This window comes from Chaetura pelagica, unplaced genomic scaffold, assembly GCF_000747805.2.
Source record: "Chaetura pelagica isolate M959 unplaced genomic scaffold, ChaPel_1.0 scaffold343, whole genome shotgun sequence".
In the NCBI taxonomy this organism is placed as follows: Eukaryota; Metazoa; Chordata; class Aves; order Apodiformes; family Apodidae; genus Chaetura; species Chaetura pelagica.
Genome location: NW_009952873.1, coordinates 2,387,336 through 2,406,255, shown reverse-complemented (window position 1 = coordinate 2,406,255; position 18,920 = coordinate 2,387,336). Strand labels below are relative to the sequence as shown.

Here is an 18,920-nt window from a genome sequence, read left to right as displayed (position 1 = left end):
AACAGCTGAATCTGCATATATTTTCTAGATATAAATTCCTTTTGGTCAATTGTTTCTTACTTCAGAGTTAATTTATGTAATAGCCTTGTGCAGAAGTTAAAACCTGAATGTTGCTTGAAACTACTGACAGCTTGGTCTTCTAATCTAGAAACTGCTTTCCAGCTCTTTGAAGACTCTGCAATATCTCTTGCATTATCCTTCCTTTCCTTGCTCTTCACTCCTAATCCTTTGCTTGTCCTCTGTGCCTTATGCTCAGTTGGAGCCTTCTCCTCCCCCTGTGGTTTTTCAGGAAAATTTGGATTGAGAAGTGAAGATAATGGACGCCATCCACCCGTCAGCTCATCACCTCACCGAGCCATGACGATCTCTGGTTTCTGTATATCAGCACGGACTGCTCTGATAATATCCTCTTGTGTTTGAAAAAAATAGGTTTGTCTAGCAGGGGGTGGATTTCACTCCTGACATAGCCAGAAAACTTCTCATGGAATGCGAGCTTGCTCACTCGCACTCTTTTATAAGTGTGTGTGTATATATATATGAAAAATGTTTGTAACCTTCTCTCAAAACATGGAAGATAAATATGTGAGCAAGTGTATCCCACAGTGCATATACAAGCTGCTCACTTCTGACTAGTATTGATTTAATACAAGCTCTTGAGTGCCTCATCAGCTCTCTCTTCGTCAAAACAAGCCTTAAATCGGCAGTAAACAATACTTTTCAATTACAGGAGGAAAAAAGAAAGAAACCCTTCTCAAGTATAAGATAGCATACCCTTTAAAGGACAAGGAATGTGTGCTATACAGAAACACGGTGCAAGTGTTCCAGTGGAATTCCACTAAGGCTGCAAATGCAGGGTTGCTTTTTTCTCTTAACTCGCATACACACTAGTAACAGTATTTGGCTTAATGTTTGCTATCTGCTGTGCTTTCATGGTTGCAGCTGCAGCCCACTTGTCAGTTTTGCAATGCAGAGCTTGCTTTAATACCATTTAATAAAATAGAATGTCTTCATATCACAATGTATTCCTTAAAAGCAATCTTAAACAAACCAAACACCATGGGTTTTACCTGCTAGCTTCATTATTTTGGATAGACATACTTCTAGGTCTTCTGGAGCCTATTTGAGTAATCCTTTTGCATAACAGAGATATTATTTATATTAATAAAAACAACCAGAGAGCCTGTAGCCAGGGGAAAAAAAAATGTAAGTGATGTAAGACACATGCTTCAGGTCAGAAGTCAACTATAAAGGGACTAGGAAGGTTCTTCCTGTGAATCGTCTGGTGCTGGTCATTGTCTTAGACAGGATATGGACTTTCAGTTTGACGAGCTCCACCAATTCTTTTGTTTCTGTCAAATGAACTGTCTTTCTGTACAATTTCAGTATTATTTGCTTATCAACATACAGTGTTAAATCTGTCATACAGTAGCATCTGTCAATGAAGAGGTTCATATATTCCATAATTAGAAAAGGAGAGAAATAGCATTGGATTTTTATGTGGGGTAGATGCCTTCCTGCAGTGCTTTGCTTGTTGTTGTTATTGTTATTGTCATGTCTCTTCTGTTTTTGTACTGGTTTCTCTCATGAATATTTTGTACCTCTCTCAAACAGAAAGCAAAGTAGAGCCTCAGATTTGCACTGAGAGTTAAAAGCGGGAGGGGGGAGACTGAGGAAGCAGAAGATTATTACTAATATGTTTTATTTGTAAAGGATTATTCACAAGCTAGTAAAATACAGCTGAATTCTGAAGCAAAATGAAATATGCACTTTTAGTTTCTTTGTGAAAATAATACAATTGCTGTGATGAAAATCACCCAATGCAAAATTCCAAATTTATATTTTAATTGAAATGTGTCTTTATTCTATATACAGGGATTTAAAAATTGCAGGGTACTTCCCAATACTGCTATTGTGAAATATCTAGCTGTTGATGTAAAACTAATTTGATAAATATGCTTTCATCTGTTAGATTACAAGTTTAAAACAAGGAATTGCTTACTGCTTATTTTTCATTTTCTTGGTGAGAAACTTGATCTTAGGAATACATTTTGTTTCTCTCTTGGTACATATACCCACACAGAATGTCTTGTGTGCAAGAAGGTAGAAAAGTCAGTAAACTGCTAATGTTCATAATCCTAACTTTAATAATTTAAATTATTTTTTTAAATATATAGAAGTATGCTAAAATATAATTACAGCAATAAAAAGAAAAAAATGGTAATTTGTTCAAAGAGGTGTAATTTGTATCGTCATGAAAGAAATTACAAAATTGTGACTTTCGCAAGAAAGAAGTAGGTCACAAAATAGATTTTAAACATTTTTATTAATACTTTAAATGTAATGATCCTGTACGTTTTAAGCATGTAAAAATGCAGTGGCCATATGTGAATGATAAGGGTCCAAGGTGCAGCCCTCTACTGAAATTTAACTTGTGAGCACAGAGTGAACCTACCTACAACTGAAGGAAACGTATTAGTATTTGCCTGTTGTTGTATGAAAACAGTGAAGGTCGTTCCTGTGCCCATGAAATTGTATTGTATGGCTAAAAATTGTCCTTAAAAACTGACAGGGGCAACTCTGCAGATAAGCAGGTGTTAGTGAAGGCATTGTAACAGCTGACCATAAGAGGAGTGGCTACAGAGTAGTAGAGAACTTTTTAATATATTGAATATAACATGGTAACAGACTGTGGCAAATCAATAAAAGCAAGTACATGAGATATGCTATAAATATGAACTAAATATTTGAAATTTCAGGAAGAGTAGCTAACCTTTGGCTATTTCTCTGGGTTTTTTTTACTCTTTTTCTAACCATTTCAGAAATAGAGATGATGTAGGAAAAACTGTAGGAGAAATTGTCTGCTTCCAAAATGATAGCGTGTAAAGAGCAAACAAATGGAAAAAATACAAAGTGGTGTTTTTTTTTTTTATTCTTTTAATCCTATGACATTTCATAGGTCTTACGTCTTACAAGAGCAAGTATATATATACAAGCAACTTAGGCTTTTTCTGTTGCAGGTTAAGAATTTAGTCCAGATCTGCAAATATATTTCCATTACTTTGGATCTGAAAGTATGTAATGAAGAAGTAAGAGATGAGATCACAACAGTCGGATTTAGAAATATCATCTTCAGTTAAGGTTGCTTATTTTCCTCATGAAGCCCTTTTTGAAGTTGTTGGTAATTTTGTGGGAGTTAAACCACTTGGGGTGACAGCTCAGCAGCCTGATAATAGTAAAGATTCAGGTTTCAGGAAAAAGAACAACCATAAAATAACATGCTATTGGAAACCTCTTTGAAGTTAAAATGTTCTTCCTTCTTTTTTATTTTTCTGTAAATACGATGTCAGCAGTGTGGAAAAGAACTTGACCTTGAACTTGACTATAACTCTGGAATTCATGATGTACTTTGACCTTTGGCAGGTACCTCAGAGACACACTTTGAAAAGCATTGGGAACATATTCTTAGACTTGACTAAATTATAAATGAAAACCATGATGTTTGAATCCTGATGAGTCTTCCACAGACCATTTATGCCACGTACAGTAGAGCAGACTTTTATCCCCACAGGACTAGAAGCCCAGAAACTCCACAAAAAATATAGCAGAAGCTTCTATTTTTCTTAGCCTAGTGGAAGGCAGGATGTAAATAAAAAGGATGGAAATGGAGAAGGTGAAGGCAGCTCTCCTTCCTCTTTAAAATAAAAACAGGGTTGTTGGGTTTTTGCCTCCTGGTTGGAAAGGTAGTTTTGTCCCCTTTTCATTGTTGAGGAGAGTTCTTACTGCATTTAGCTACTAGGTACGATGTGATGGGCACAGATTCAAGAAAAGAAAGTGGTTTCTAGCTTAATGTCTTCCACTTGTGGAAGTGTTATGTTAGTGCAAGCTGTTCTGCTAGTAGAAGTTACTGGTATATAGTTGGGTTTGTATAATGGCATCTATGTTCAGATGTAGATGAGGGCCTGGCTTAATTTCAGGGAATTAAGGACATGTTTTATGGTTTGCTGTAGAAATTTAACAGAGACTATAGAGAAATGGAAAGGTAGTACAGGTAATAGTTTCAGATGTTGAGGAGTTAAGTTTCTTTTCCACTGAGTCATTCTCTGATGGAATTTTTTTCACAGGAAGGATGCTTTTGTTGGTTCAGGATATTTAGATTTAGTTTTTAGCTGTAGACGTCTTCACTTACCTTTCTGAAGGCAGTGTTGATGATTTTTCTATATCAAAACCAGAACAGTACTTTCACCCACTATTTGTTTTGTCTTAATACCTCTTCACTTCGCTTTTACACTCCTTGAGTAAGACTGTTTAATCATTTCCATTACAAAAGGAGCTCCATTCTGATGTGGACATTTCAGAAGTCTATTGTGAAATAGTAATGAGAACCACTTGTTATTTAAGAACTACTTATAAATAAGAACATGGAAGAATTTATTAAGAGCAAATTTGTATTTAAGAAATTGATAGTCTGGCATCTACAAACTTCCTGCCTTAATTTCAGTGTCACGCATCGTCATGATTTTAAAATTCTTTGGAACTGATGAGGCAATGGCAGGGGATGTGACAGGAAAACCAGTGGTGGAGGAAGAAAAAAAAAATACACTAAGCCAGATGGATCATCACATAGATGCTGTTCTTGTGTCGTGACTAAAAATTTCTAGTAACGTCAACAGAATGCAATGTTAAGGGAAATCCTGCAACTTCAGTTTGCCTTTGAGCTCTTTTCCAAAAAGTAAAGAACCTGCTGATGGACTCGTATCTGCTGACCTTCATGGGAAGAAATGAATCAATGGGCTTTAAAGTTTGGTACAATACTAACATAACTTTAGCTTTGAGGCTGTTTAAGGGGCATTCTAGTGAGCCAATCTTGTTTATGTCTGTTACAGAGTTAATGTTTTTTCACGAAGAATTTCTGATAAATTTTGATTAAAAATCTGCCTTAAGTCAGGTTATCACAGTAAAGCCACAGACACGATTTAATAACCAATCCATAATTTCTGAGTTGTTCCTTTTTTTGCCTTGTGAAGACAGAAATATTTGCTGGTTCTATCTAGAAGTCCACATATTGGTCACCCACTTTTCATGACTGGGTGGGGATTGCAGGGGTATTTTAAGGTCCATCCTATTAACAAAAAAATTGTTTCTTTTGTTGATTTTAAGGTGTAGTTCCAGGCACAATTAAGCAGATGCTGGTGAAGAACTTAAGTCTCGACTTCAGTAGTGTTACCAGTCATTGCCCACTGTCAAACCATCTGCTTTTGGGGAAAGGGATTTTGAGGGGCTTTTGCATTTTGCAGGAATATTATTTTTTTTTTGTGGTGTTGTTTTGCTGTATGTTTTTCTTCCAAGAAAGTTGCTTGAACAGTTCCCTGCTCACTTGAATTTGACAGATCTGAAAAGCAGCTTTTTTGCTTTCCATGTGTGGCCATCAGTTTCCATTAAGAAGTGTCTGAGCAGAGTTCTTTTCCCGTTAGTGAACAGCTTTTTTTCTGCTTGTTCATATGTAACGTTTTAATAGTTTGAAATAATGGAAACACCAAGTCAGCCTTTTCCCTGTCTATATTAATAGCTCCCCAAGTTAAGTAGATCTGGAACTTTACAACCTTTAAATGGAAGAACAAGTGTCATGAATTTACAGGTGGGGGGGGTTCAGCTTTTTTTTTTTTTTCAGAATTTAAGTTAAGATAATATCAAAAGAAAGGTTTTCGTTGTTTGAAAAGCTCTTACCTTGCTTCAGTGTCTTGGTATTTTTGTGCCTGGAATATCGTAAAAATTTTGGTTCCCCACTAAGAACTTCTAGAAAAACAAGATGTACTTAAGCTGAATTTCCATTGTTTAGAGGCAAATACTTTTGGGTTTTATGTATTTGGTATTGTGCTGGTTTACACAAATGTAGAGAAAGAGGCCTAAACATTCCAGTCCTGTTGATAACCCACATCACTATCAATATGGTATATAATTGGGTAAAAATAAATTGATTTAATGTGTTTCGTTTTTAAACACTTAAACAGCTAAACAAAATGCTGTACTTGAAAGAACTTTAAATCAGTAAAAAACTAAAAGATCTCCAAGGCTCCTAAACTAGCAAATACCAAAATTAAGATTGCTTGTGCGATCTCTCTCTTTTGCTTATGGAATTTTAAATTATGTGATCAACCTCTTTCGGAATAAGGACTTTGCTTCAGGTATCAGTCTGAATGGCATTCATGAAAGGAGTGGCTGGCTACTCAGTATTCTGTTTTCTCATCATTATGCAAGCTTCTTCTTTTGATATGTGTCACTGAAATTTTTCACTATGGACAGAACTATTAATTGCTTTTTTTTCTTCTTGTTGTTCTTCCCATTTTACAAAGTAGGATCCTAGGGCAGAGTAGTTACAATTACAGAGCTCAAATAAATGCAGGGTGTCTGATTTAAAATTACTCAAGCCTCTTTTTTCCTGATATATTTATCACCCATATGTTCAAAAATACTTCTTACAGACTTCGATTGTGATTATAAGTAGCTGGTATTTCTGCAGGTTATGCACTCAAATCTTACACCCAGGTCTAGGACCTCAAATCAAACACTAGGAAATGAAACGTACACAGTCAGTGACAGCCACTTAAGATGACATTTCACAACTTGTGTATCATTGCATAATATCTCTGAGGCAGCGTCAGAGATGGAATTCAGCTTTCCAAGACAGGGTGCAGCTGCCTTGGCTGCAGGATTTTTTTGTATCTTCTTCCCTTTGTTGCAGTCCTCTCTTGGTCTATGCTGCAGAGCAGGATGTGGAGCTGCAAAAGGCACGTCATTGCTTGAGCCTGAGCAGAACATCATGTGCTTGTATCATAATCATCAAGATGGTATCCTGGACAAAAGGATCACATTTGCTCTGGAGTAGAGCACAAGAATTAATGTGGCATACTTGAATTCATGTTTAACTGAAGAACTCATGGTTCAAATATTGTTATTGTGGATATAACCCACTTTGGTTATTTTTTTGGTAGGTCCTGCAAATTGGAGGCTGCAGTATTCTAAAAAGTGCTAGAAAAAGAAAGGAAAGCATTGCTAGTTTGCCAAATAGTAAAAAATTAGATGAATGGTAGATAGCAAAGATCAAAAAAGACCAACATAAAGGAGTCTGTCCAACTTGTAAGATGTGCATAGAGAAACTGCATTTTAATATAGTCAAGTGTGGATTTACATATTCGGAAGCAAGAGTCTGGGCCATACATGAGGAGTAAAGTACCTTAGGAAGCATGATATAAAGATTAAAACATGAAAGTTAAAGAATCATTTTTTTATTTTTTAATACCAGCAAGTGTAAAGCCGTCTCTAGGTAGAGACGAGTCTCTGGTCAGTAGCTAGTGATATTTCCTGTATTATTTTTACTCAGCTTAAATACTGTATGCAGTCTGTAGAGCAGTAGCTTAAAAATAATGTGTTGTGGGTATGCTGAAACCAAAACATTGGTAATAGAAATGTCTATCAAGAAGACAAAAATCTAATAACTGGAAGTTGAAGCTAGACAAATAAAGAGTAAAAGAAATAATCCTAGAGAAAGTAGTTCCTTTCTAATGGCATGAATTGTGGAATTTGATAAGAAATTAATAATAATAATAATATAGAAATATTTCAGATTTTGAGAGGTTAGAAATAGTCGTCTATCATTCTGGTAGATAGCAGCTGTCAGCTTCTGTTTATAAATAGTATCAAGTGCTCTAGTGCTTTTAAGGACAGGAGAAATCCTTAGCCAAGAAAATTAAAAATTAAATAATACAATTATTGAAATTCAATCACTGAGATGTCTTAAATGAGCTTCACAGATTTTGTTTTTCAGTTTTGATTCACAAGTAACCTACCTTTTTCAAATTCTAAAAATTCTAAAGACTCAAATCCCCTAATATTTAATAATTTCAATTAGATTATTTAAGTAATTTATTTAATTTGTTCCTGTTCAATACTAATTGTATCATGTTGATTTGATAGCTGCATTATGTCCTTCTAGCTTTGTGTAATCTTGTTAGCCACATCATAACTTCGGTACCCTTTTTATTTTTTTGGTTAATGTGATCAATTTGTTACTGAATCTCATTGCTTTTCATAAATTACTTTGGAACTGTTGAAAGTGGATCAATAGATGTGTACCATCTTGTCAGTATAAAACTACCTCTCCTTTTTGGGCCTTTCTTTAGCTACTTTTCATGTAACTGACTCACTTGGTTTGCAGAAGATACCTGACTTTGGTATGTTCTTTCTTTTTCTGTTTTTATCCAATAATCTTTTATTGGATAACTTTATAGGTGCAGCTAGGCCTAAAAGAGACTTAATATTTGCTCTTTTGTGCTGTAGTAGGAGAATTTGCTTTGTGCCTTTGCTGTTTAGTGATTCAGTTGTGCCTCTGCTGTTTAATGATTCATTTTTAACATGTGAACATTTTAGTGAAATTACCACTCTACAGATAATACTTAGATCAGGATTTCCTTTTTGTCAAACAGTGTGATAGAGATGGAGGGTGGATAAAAGTAACCTGTTTAAATTTAATCCTGATAAGACATGCAGTGTTTTCATCATAGTAGAAAACTTGTAGTGAAATATGTATCATATGTGTATTTATTTTTTATTAGTGGAGAACATGCCAAGTTCCTAGCTTGACAGTTAGTTTGTAGTCATCTTCAGTTCTTTTGATATTCCTGGGGGTTTATGTGTTGTCATACACATTAAAAAAAATAATTTTTACAAATTTGTGTTCACCATTAATCAAGAAGATGGCTCTAAGCACACATTTTTCCTTCTATTGTTTACAATTCTGTTTCCTTAAATGTAGATTGTCGAAGAAAATACTACTGTAGTATGAATTTACACCATGGTTATTCCAGGTGATGAGTACCCAGTATCAAAACATACATTACTGTACTTTGGATACCTGGTATCTCAGATTTCCACCAAGTAATTGCCTTCTCACTGGTACATCGTTCTCCCATGCATGAATGAGCTCGGAGTACATTGTGCCACAACAAATGGAGCAGCTGTGTCATTATTTCTCAGTGTATTTCTGAAGTGTCCATCTGTTCTGGACAGAGAAGTGTGGAAGGAAAAAGAGGACTGTCCACTTCTGAAAGATTTCACTACTGAATGAGCGAGCTGGAAGCTTTCAGCTGTGCTTCCTATCTGGAGTTGAAAGCACCATTTGGCTTACCTAAGAAAGCAAATTTGTGTTTGTGGGTTTGAAGCTCACCTAACATTTAGGCTAAAAAGGTCTCTGAGTCTGCAATACCCTGGCTTAAATCTTCATTTAAGATGTGATATATTGTTGAGGGGGTGTTTTGGTCTGCTGGGAGAGGCAATAATTAGTGTCTTTATTCTGTGATCTGAATGGGTGTGCATTTATTTTAATTGTTCTTTAAAATCTGATTTCCTCTTTTATGCTGGTGGTCAGTTTACTTGTGTTTGCTGCTGATCGGAAGTGAGCTAGCTTGCTTCTGCTGTTGATGCCAGTCTTTCAGTTTTTAATGGTCAGAAGCACTGCAGCATTTCCATGTGACTGGCATCTTTCATTTATTAGATATTCATAAATAGTTGGACATGTTTGATCAACTGGCCAAAAAGTGAGGCTCTTCAACCTGTCTTGCGTATTGGTGATGCCACCAGCTGTGGCAGACATGAAAAAAACATTGAGAGGATGGAGCAGGTGGCTGGAGTTTCATCAATACTCTTTTGCATTGCAGATTCTTTTATAACACAGAAGAATTTTTATTAAAACAGTTGTACATGTCTGGGGTTTTTAGTCCACTTGCTATGTTGTAATATGGACAGGAAGTTTTCAGGTGTGTTTCATCAGAAAAATGTGTAGTTTTGCATACTAGGTTGGTATTTTGGAAACTTGTCATTCACACACTTTTCTATGGGTTTGCAGTTTATTATTGGATGCTTACTGGAATGTGTTAGAATATTAACATCTATTTTAAATGAGTATTTTAATATCTGTGTTAAAAAAGATTATTTGTGCAGTTCATAGCAGGTCTTACGTTGCACATTTGTAGAACCACTGGTGCCTATTGTATTACTTGAGGGTTTGGTTTTTTAGGTGAATACTAGAAATCATCATCACACTTTTCCAAAGGACTGTAAATCTTTTGAAGGTTATTTATGCTATGTCTACAAGATGGCTGTTGGGTTTTGGGTTTATGTAGACTTTTCACCAATGTGCGCTATTAAACAGTTGAACCATTTTTACATATATAAAAGACACCACATGGCTGAAGATCTGAGGAGGGATGGAGTTAAGTATTATACTTGTGTCTCACAAACAGCTACATATTTATTTTCTTTCCAAGCATTAACAAAGCCAATTTACACTTCCTACGCCACCATTTTGGTTCTGTGTGATTGAAGAAGTGATTGCTTTTGGATTCTACTAATATAAGGAAATATTACATGATCAGGGTCATGTTGTAGTTGGTTTTAATCAGGTACTCAATCCATTTATGCCCCTTTCAAATAAAATCTAGCCTCTGCTGTGCTTGAAGACATGTTAGAAGTTGCCATTTCTTACAAAGATTAAGGGAAATGTATGATAGGAAGGGGAAGGAGGAAGAAACACAGCAGTTACCTGTTTGCTACCATATCATGTAAAGGGAACACGATGTTACACACAGGTTGCAGTGATAGAGAGGGGAAGATCTGTGTTAGCCCTTTTTTCCCCCTTTCTGTTCTCACAATAAATTTATGCCTGAGGTTTAAACGAGGACAGTTACCCTGACAAATGTGAACAGATAATTTTGAGACAGTGTTGTAAATTTACTCCCAGGCTATCATACAAGAGCCATCTAATATGGTAATGAGTGGAGAAAGTTCCCTGTTTATTAGGGTGGAAGCTGCATGAACTACAGTTCCATTAGTGATACGGTTTCATTAGTGGTGTGTATGTTTGAGAAATCTTGAACTGTTATTAAATTTAAACCTGTTGTTGCTGTGCAAAGCTGCAGGCACTTACATTAGAGGAGGTCTCAACATAGATACAGATTTTATAATTCTGAGGTTGGCTGTAAAGAATTACTTCCTTGGTGGTGAAAATAACAGGCAACTGTAGGAAATCTGCAGGGAAGCAGAGGTGCATTAGTACTACCCTAACAACTTTGGTGACACATAAGATAGGCCTGAAAGTTGTTGAAAACTAAACAAATCTTGATTGCTTATATATGCATGCAACACTACCTGCAGTACACTAGTCACTGGAGCCTAATGGACATGATAATTTGACAGAGGAAGAGGTTTTAAAGAAAAGAAGTCCCTGGTTTAGCATTCTGAAGAAAAGGATCAAATTACTGCTTGTAATTTACATCCTTAGAGATATGCCTTTGATCTTTTTTTTATTCTGGAGGATCTGAGGTGTCATTTTTATATTTATAGATGGGGAAAATATAAGACAGAAATAAATTTGAAAACTCCTTTACAGGTCACTTTTAAATATCTACCAGGTAGAATTGCTGTTTGAGAAGATGCTCATAGTTTGTGTTTGATGTGCATTTACAGTGTCCATATATGGGATTTGGTTTTATGATAAGGAAGAATGCCAAAGAATTGCAGAGCTCATGAAAAAGTAAGTGATGGGTAAACAAGACTTTTTGTGCTTTTTTAATGTATGTATTTCTGTACATACATGCACATTATATTTTACTAGGATGGTCATACCTTTCTCCTTTAAACCTGTTTTGATAGATGTCATTGCAAGTAAAATTGTCACACGCATGCGTTTTCTATAATCAGAAACAAGGCACTCTGTTGCAGTACTTCTTCAGAATTTGCCATGCAGGTTTCCAGCTACATCTGAGTGCAACAATTAATCTGATTTACTTCCTCATGACTCCAAGATCTGTTTTGAAGAATTGTACTCTTTAGGGTTTTAATCTATTTTTCAGTTTGGGTAGATTTTCTTTTTAATGTTGTTACCTTTTTTTTCACTATATCCATTTAAGTGGGGGCTATCATGAAGGCATACTGTAAATATGATTTCTGTGGGGGTTTTTTTTTTTTACTGTTTCTATGTCATGGCTGAATTCCTGTTTCCTTGTTTCATAGCAGTATGTGCAAAAATTTTTTTTTGCACCAAGACTTCAGCTTTAAATTAGTTGCTTTTATGTACATAATAATATTATTTTATACATTTACACAATCTTTAATTTTACAATCAAGTCAGAGATTAAAATTTAAAACAGAACTGTATTCTCAGGTGTACATTAATCTAGCAGTATCATGGATAGTTTTTCCACTGTCACTGCTTTCTTCACATGTCCAGTATGGACAGGGCTCATGCTTCTGCTCTTCCCTCTGGCTGGCCTAATGATGGGCTTGTTTGCAATGATCCCTTTCTTATGACTGTATTCTGCAGTTTTTCATGTTTGTTTGGAAGAGGAAGGAGTTGAAGCTTTAGAGATTCTTGTTAGCATATGCAGTCTAATTTTTTAGATGTATAATGTGCAGGATACGTAAAATGACCCAATAGGGACAGGCAAAGATTTGAAATACTGGTGGCCTGTGGTATAAAGGGTTGGACATATCACTGTGTCACAATTCTTTCAAGGGACAGGAGGAGAGATGATGTAGAGTCTGGTCTTTGTCATCCCTAGAAAAGCCATGGGAGGCAGATACAGTCAAGCAGACAACATTAGGTACTAACAGAGCGCAATGCAAAGGCACTGTCAGACGTGTGAATCTCTCCCTTTTCAGGTCACCTGTCCCAGTCTTAACAGCTTCTGTAGCCAGAAGCATGCTGAGAAAGTGACATCAATTTTGATTGCCAAAGTTACCAAGTGCCGAAAAGCCCATTTAAGAGTCCTGCAGTACAACTACAAACAAGGCTTATCCTCACACATCTCAATCCGTAGCAAAGTGCTTTAACTCTTCTACCCCTATGTTACCGATAGGATTTGTTATAACATACTGGATGGCAAGGTAGTCATGTTTCCTCTAGATCTCTTTTTAAAGCAAGACCTGCTGCTTTTCATTTCGCAGTGACAAAACATTGTGAAACACAAACTGTGGCAATGGTGGAGGTTTGTTTAGGGGTTTTTGTTGGTTTTGCTGTATATCCTACAGCTCTAAAATGAGTCAGTTTTGATCCAAGAAATAATTGATGGGAATGAATATACAGAAGTAATAAACCGTAGGAAACCCAGGTTTTTGACAGCTAATTCTAGTTAACTAGCTCAAGTTTCAGTTGGTGGTGATTAGGTACTCTCAAACTGGTAATTTACTACAATAAAAACTAGTTTTCAAAGGATTCATGCAATTGTAAACCACGTGTAGTGGCTTATAATAGCAGTGTTGCATATAGATAAAAAATACCCTGTCACTCAGCCAATTGGCTGCTAGTTTTAATTCTCAGCGTTCTACAATAATAATAAAACACCTGGGGCAGGAAATTGGTCATTTGATAGTAGTTAATAACTGATTTGTGTGTGTTTGCCATCCTCCACCACTAGCAGAACTGAGGAACACCATAAATTCCCTGCTCCTTCTATGTATAGAAATTGTGACTGGGTGACAGAAACTTTTATCTATAGCCCTAATGTGTTCAAGATTGGAGAAAACTAATCTCACTCCTGGTCAAGTTATGTTTTAATATTGGTCTTTAATAGAGATGGTTTTTACGCTTACTTTAATGTAGATGGGGGAAAAAAGAAAATATTTGAGTTTTGATTACTTATTGTAAAGCAACTGTGGTTAAACTTTTTCTATTTTATCTGGCTTTTGTCTCGTATATTCTCCTCTCACCTCCAAATTTCAGCCTAACTCAGCAGGAGCAATTCAAAGCACAGCAGGGCACAGCAACAGGACTGTCCCCAATGATCATGAATTCTGCAAATAACAAAGAGGTGGATATCCTACGGATGCTTACCAAGGCCAAAGATGAGTATACCAAGGTGAGACCAGTCTGTAAAAAGAGGACATTTCTTTACAGTGACACTAGCATGCCAACTTGCTCACACTTCACATTTTTAAACATTTTAAAATAATTTGACTCAAAGTGAAACTGATTTTGGGCAGTGTGCTCTCTCATTTTGTGTGGAAGTGGCTGGTAGAAAAGTTTTGTCCAAATTTGCTAAAGATTCAAAAAGATGAATGCCAGCAGTAAAAACTTCTGAAATGACTGTGTATGTAATTGATTTTTTTTGTTGAACACTGGGAGATAAGAACAAGTATAAATTTGCTTTCATTTTGACCCTTAGAGCTCCTGTACTGACTAGCACCCAAAAGTTATGTCCACTTTCTGGCTGGAGTATTCAGACCTTCTAGTAGTTTCTGTGGTTTGTACAAGTAACTTTCTTCAGAGAAGACAATTAACAGTGAATTTACTGCTTGTAATTGTGGTTGTTAGCTACTTTCAGATACTAATGGAAAGAAATGAAAAGGTTGAAGTGTAGTATGATTTCAGCCCATGTGCTGCTTTGATCTTATGAGGCTTCTGAGTAAAGAAGTAACTAATGGGCTAATAATGCTCTGTATTATTGAGCAATCAAAAATGTTTTACTTTGGGGACTAAAAATCTAATAACTTTAACTAGTCATATATATGCTGCAAATTGTTACGGAGCCTGCAGGTTCCTACTGCTGTTTCCTGTATTTCATGTGTGTTGTTATGCAATAATAAAGCTTGTAAGTGTTCCGAGTCTATAAATGTATATTTAACTTAAACATAAGCAATTTACAGAGAGAACAAGTTATTTTTCTGAAATGTGGCTACTAATAAGTTCCTCAAAGAAATAATAGAAAACTGTTTGAGGTATGAGAAACATAGCCTTTTTTTTGTTGTGGTGTAGCTTCTTTTGAAGCTTAAGACCTTCATATTTTATGTAATAGGGTTTTAATGTATTATAGTGGACAAACACCTCCCAAACCCGGTATCTTTTCTGTGTTTTAATGCTGAATCAGTACCTAGTCTTGGCATTAAAAGGTGTGATTTGAGATATTATTAAATATTTAAGTAGTTTTCAGTAAATCATCTTAAAAATACTGTAATTGGGAATCTGGAAAAACATTAGACTCTCTTCAAATTCTCTGAGAAGGAGGTAATAAATCTTTAAAAAGGTTACCTTCCATTTTTCTATGAGCACACATAAAATCAAGGCAAAGGAGAAGAGATCCTAGATCTGTTTTTGAAATAAGTTTTAAAAAAATTTCTCCTGCAAATAAGATATTTTATAAATTTGCTTCTTACTTCAGCTTTAATTTTTATGCATTTAAGTGATTGCTAAGGAAATAACATGAGATCTTCCACTTCATCTGGGACATGAGTACTGGGAGTATCTGACCTCTTAAGAGCTGGATATGTGGGATTTTTCTTCTTTGGTTAGCAATATAAAATTAGGCTAATTTGAAATGATAATGTGATAAATAAAGGTGATGACAACCACTTTTGTATTTAATGTCAATATATTTCACAACAGTCATGTTTTTTTGGCTGCTTTATGGCATCTACATCCTTGCCAGTCTATGACTTGTGGCTTACAATGCTGATGTGCTGAAACCAGTTAGGAAATAACTCTTCAACCACTGCGCCTTGTTTTGTACTACAAGATAAGCTCTGGTTTTGGCTCTTAGTTTTCCTGCATAGTTCTTCTGTAGCATCTACCCATTTACTATACTACATTTGATCTTTTAAAAGTCAGATGAAGCGCACATCCTTTGTCTACTTGATGTGCCCCAAATAACTTAAGCTTCCTTACTTATTACCTCACTATATACAACAGTTTCATAAGAACATAATTTCTGGTAGCAAGCAGGTGTGGCCTGTGGGCTTCTATTTCCGTTCTTTGACTGCTTCTTCACTGTCTTTCAGCAAAATGTTCCAGTGATATTGCCCTGCTCAAACAGGTATAGAGTTTTGAAGTTTTCAGGTGCTTTAGCTTTTGATTTGTTAACTGTGTGAAAGATTTGATAGTAGGATGATCCTGGAGGCCTAGCTTTCCTGAGGGCAATTTGCCATACTCATCACGGATGATGCAGAGTTTACAGTACTATTCTTAAGCAGTCTGAATTGCTTCTGTGTGTCTCATTTAAGCAGAGCTCTAACTGGAAATCCTTTCTTCTACTGCTCATCTTCAAGACAGTTCTTGTCCTCCTTAGCTCCTCTCTTCTGCAGAGCACCTTGTACACCTTCGTGTGACTAATGAACATTAGTGTCTAATGAACAGTCTAATATGTGGCTGCTTTGCATCAGCCACTTACTATTCCAGGGCTTTTTAGCTCTGTGCTTGAGCTCTGACCACTTCAAAACTTCATCATAACCATGTCCAAAACCCTTCTAAGTTCCATCAAGTCTTGGCTGGCTTTCTTGCCTTTTCTTCTAGCATCTCCTCCTTGAACTTGGTAAGTCTTTGCAGCTCACATGTCTCAAAGTCAGGCACAAGATTGAATTGTGACGTGGCATTTGCTTCAGATGAACTGCAATACTGAAGTACCATGCTTGCCTATTGCTTGTTTCCTTTGACAACATTCTGTTTAGTTTGAGCTTTATATGAAAACAGACTATGGTGGACTATGAAATCTTACAACATAGAGGAGTTTGTTTGCCTCACATGTCTCTGACTATACCAAACTTGCCTAAAACATCCTAAGTGGTGGGCTTAATCTTTTTGATTGACATTCACCACATATGTCTGTTTTTTTTCCAGTGTTGCTTAGCATTTTTTTTACTTGATCATAGAACCTTTTGATTTCTTACACATCCTTTGTAGGAGCGTGAGCAAGACACATGACTTAAGGACTAATCTGTGACACAAGATGTTGTTATCATCAGATGTAACTGCTGAGTACTCTTCTGGTTTTATCACTAAACAGCATGGTGTCAGTTCTTTCATGATGCTTTTTGCTATTTGATGATGATGGCATCTGATAACTTCTTTACCTGTGCACTTGACAGTTCCTTAAAATGTCATACTGGTGCTCCTCATTTGCTCATCAGTAAGGCCATGCTACCTGTCTGCCAAAATGACCTTCTATTCTGAGAACCAGTGGTTACAGAGTCCTTAGAAATCATCACAGGGTTTGTTTTTATTCTCTTCAGCACACTTCCCTGTATTTGATTGCAGCCTAATAACCATGTTACCAGATCATGGGAATGATACCAAGTCAGGTTAATGTAATTGTCTGTAGGCAATTGTGTGTACTGCTGTTCATTTTGCTGAGGAATTTGGTCTGAAAAAAGGTTATATAGTGCTAACTCTTGAATGCTCCTGCTTTTCACTTCATTTTTATATGCTTAGTTCAGTGATCATGCACAGTATGACACTGGAATCTAAAGTACTTATGGTTTCTGAAGAAGTCAGCCTGTTAAAATAACCTAGAGAAACAAGGGCCAAATGGATTTATCTTAATCCTGCAGAACTCATTGTGAAATATGCAAGTATGTTAAAGGAAATCATGTTAAAGGAAAAGGTGTCTGTCTTTCTTGTGCTGGGAAGACCAGAACTGATAAGCACTGCAGTGATCAATAGAGAGGTCTAACCAGTGGTCTCACGAGTGCTCAGCAGAGGTGAACCTCCTTTGATCAGCTGCCAATTCTCTGCCTAGCATGACTCAGGATGTTCTTGGCCTTCTTTTGCCACAAGGGCATGTTACTGTCTGATACTCGGCTTCTTTTCCACCCAGGTCCATTTCTATAGAGCTGCTTTGCAGTCAGCTAGCACCAACCTGTACTGCAAGGGGTTATTATTCCTCAGTTTCCCTTTGTTGAACTTCATGTTCCTGTTAGCCTCTTTCTCCAACCTGTCATGGTCTCTCTGAATGGCAGCACAACCATATGGTCTATCAATCACTTATCTATCACTATACATTCCTGTTTTACATTGTCTGCAAACTTGCTCTTCCTCATCATTCAGGTCATTCATGAAGATATTAAACAATATTAACCCTGATGTCAGACCCTGGGGTTTGACACCACTAGTGACTGGCCTCCAGGTGGACATCATACTGACAGTATTTGAGTCCAGCAGATCAGACAGGTTTCCATCCACATCACTGTCTGTGTACCTAGTCTGCATTTCATCGCTTTGTCTTTGAGGATGTTATGGGAGACAGTGTCAAAAGCTTAGGAAAAGTAAAGGTGAACAATATCCACTGCTCTCCCATCATCCTCTGAGCCAGTCATCTCACTGTGAAATGCTATTGGGTTGATCAAGCAGAATCTCCCCTTTGTAAATCCATGCTGACTACTCCTAATTGCTTTCTTCTTAATATGTTTAGAAGCAGCTTCCTGTAGGAAGCCATTTTTTTTTCACCTTCACAGGGATCAGGGTGGGGTAAACGAGCCTGAAGTGCCCAAATCCTACTTCTTGCCCTTCTTGAAGACAGTACCAATATTTGTTTTCTTCCAGTCCTTGCGAACCAGCCTCAATTGCTGTTACCTTTCAAAAATAATCACGAGTGGTTTCACAATGAGAGAGGCAACTCTCTCAGTTCTTGTGAATGCATCCTATCAGGTCCTATGGGCTTGTGTATGTATGGTTTGTTTACATGCTCCCTAACCTGATCCTTCCTTACCGAGGGTAAGTTTTCATCACTCCAGACTTTCCCACCAGTCTCAGTGGCCTGGGATTCCTGAGGTCAGGTGGTGCAAAGAAGGTATTGAGTACCTCCTAGAGCCCCTCGAGTCCCATTGAGAACTCAAGTTGTGCTTTACTGAACAGCCCTGGAACCAATGTGTGTTTATTGTTGCAGGTGCCAGAAATTGATCAAGTGATCAGTTTTTTATGCTTGAGGTTGGGGGTTATTTTCTCACATTTGGATCCTAAGGAGTTTTCTTGGGAAGTTCTGGAAAAGCTACTAACATTTTCATAATTGCACAGCAGTGGCTCTGCTGTGTGTACATATGGCAGTCTGTCCAGTCCAGAGGTTTGTCCCCAGTAATGCACAAAACTGGGCTCTTTGGCGGAAAGA

General features: G+C 36.7%; 1 protein-coding gene across 1 annotated transcript in view; it reads left to right on the top strand.

The window, feature by feature from the left end:
- DCP1B (decapping mRNA 1B) overlaps window positions 1-18,920 on the top strand; it is a 48,136-nt gene that overhangs the window by 17,091 nt on the left and 12,125 nt on the right. The window contains exons 4-5 of the mRNA XM_009995224.1: window positions 11,518-11,584; window positions 13,772-13,907. Of these exons, the coding sequence (XP_009993526.1) occupies window positions 11,518-11,584; window positions 13,772-13,907 (203 nt within the window). The remainder of the gene's footprint in view (window positions 1-11,517; window positions 11,585-13,771; window positions 13,908-18,920) is intronic.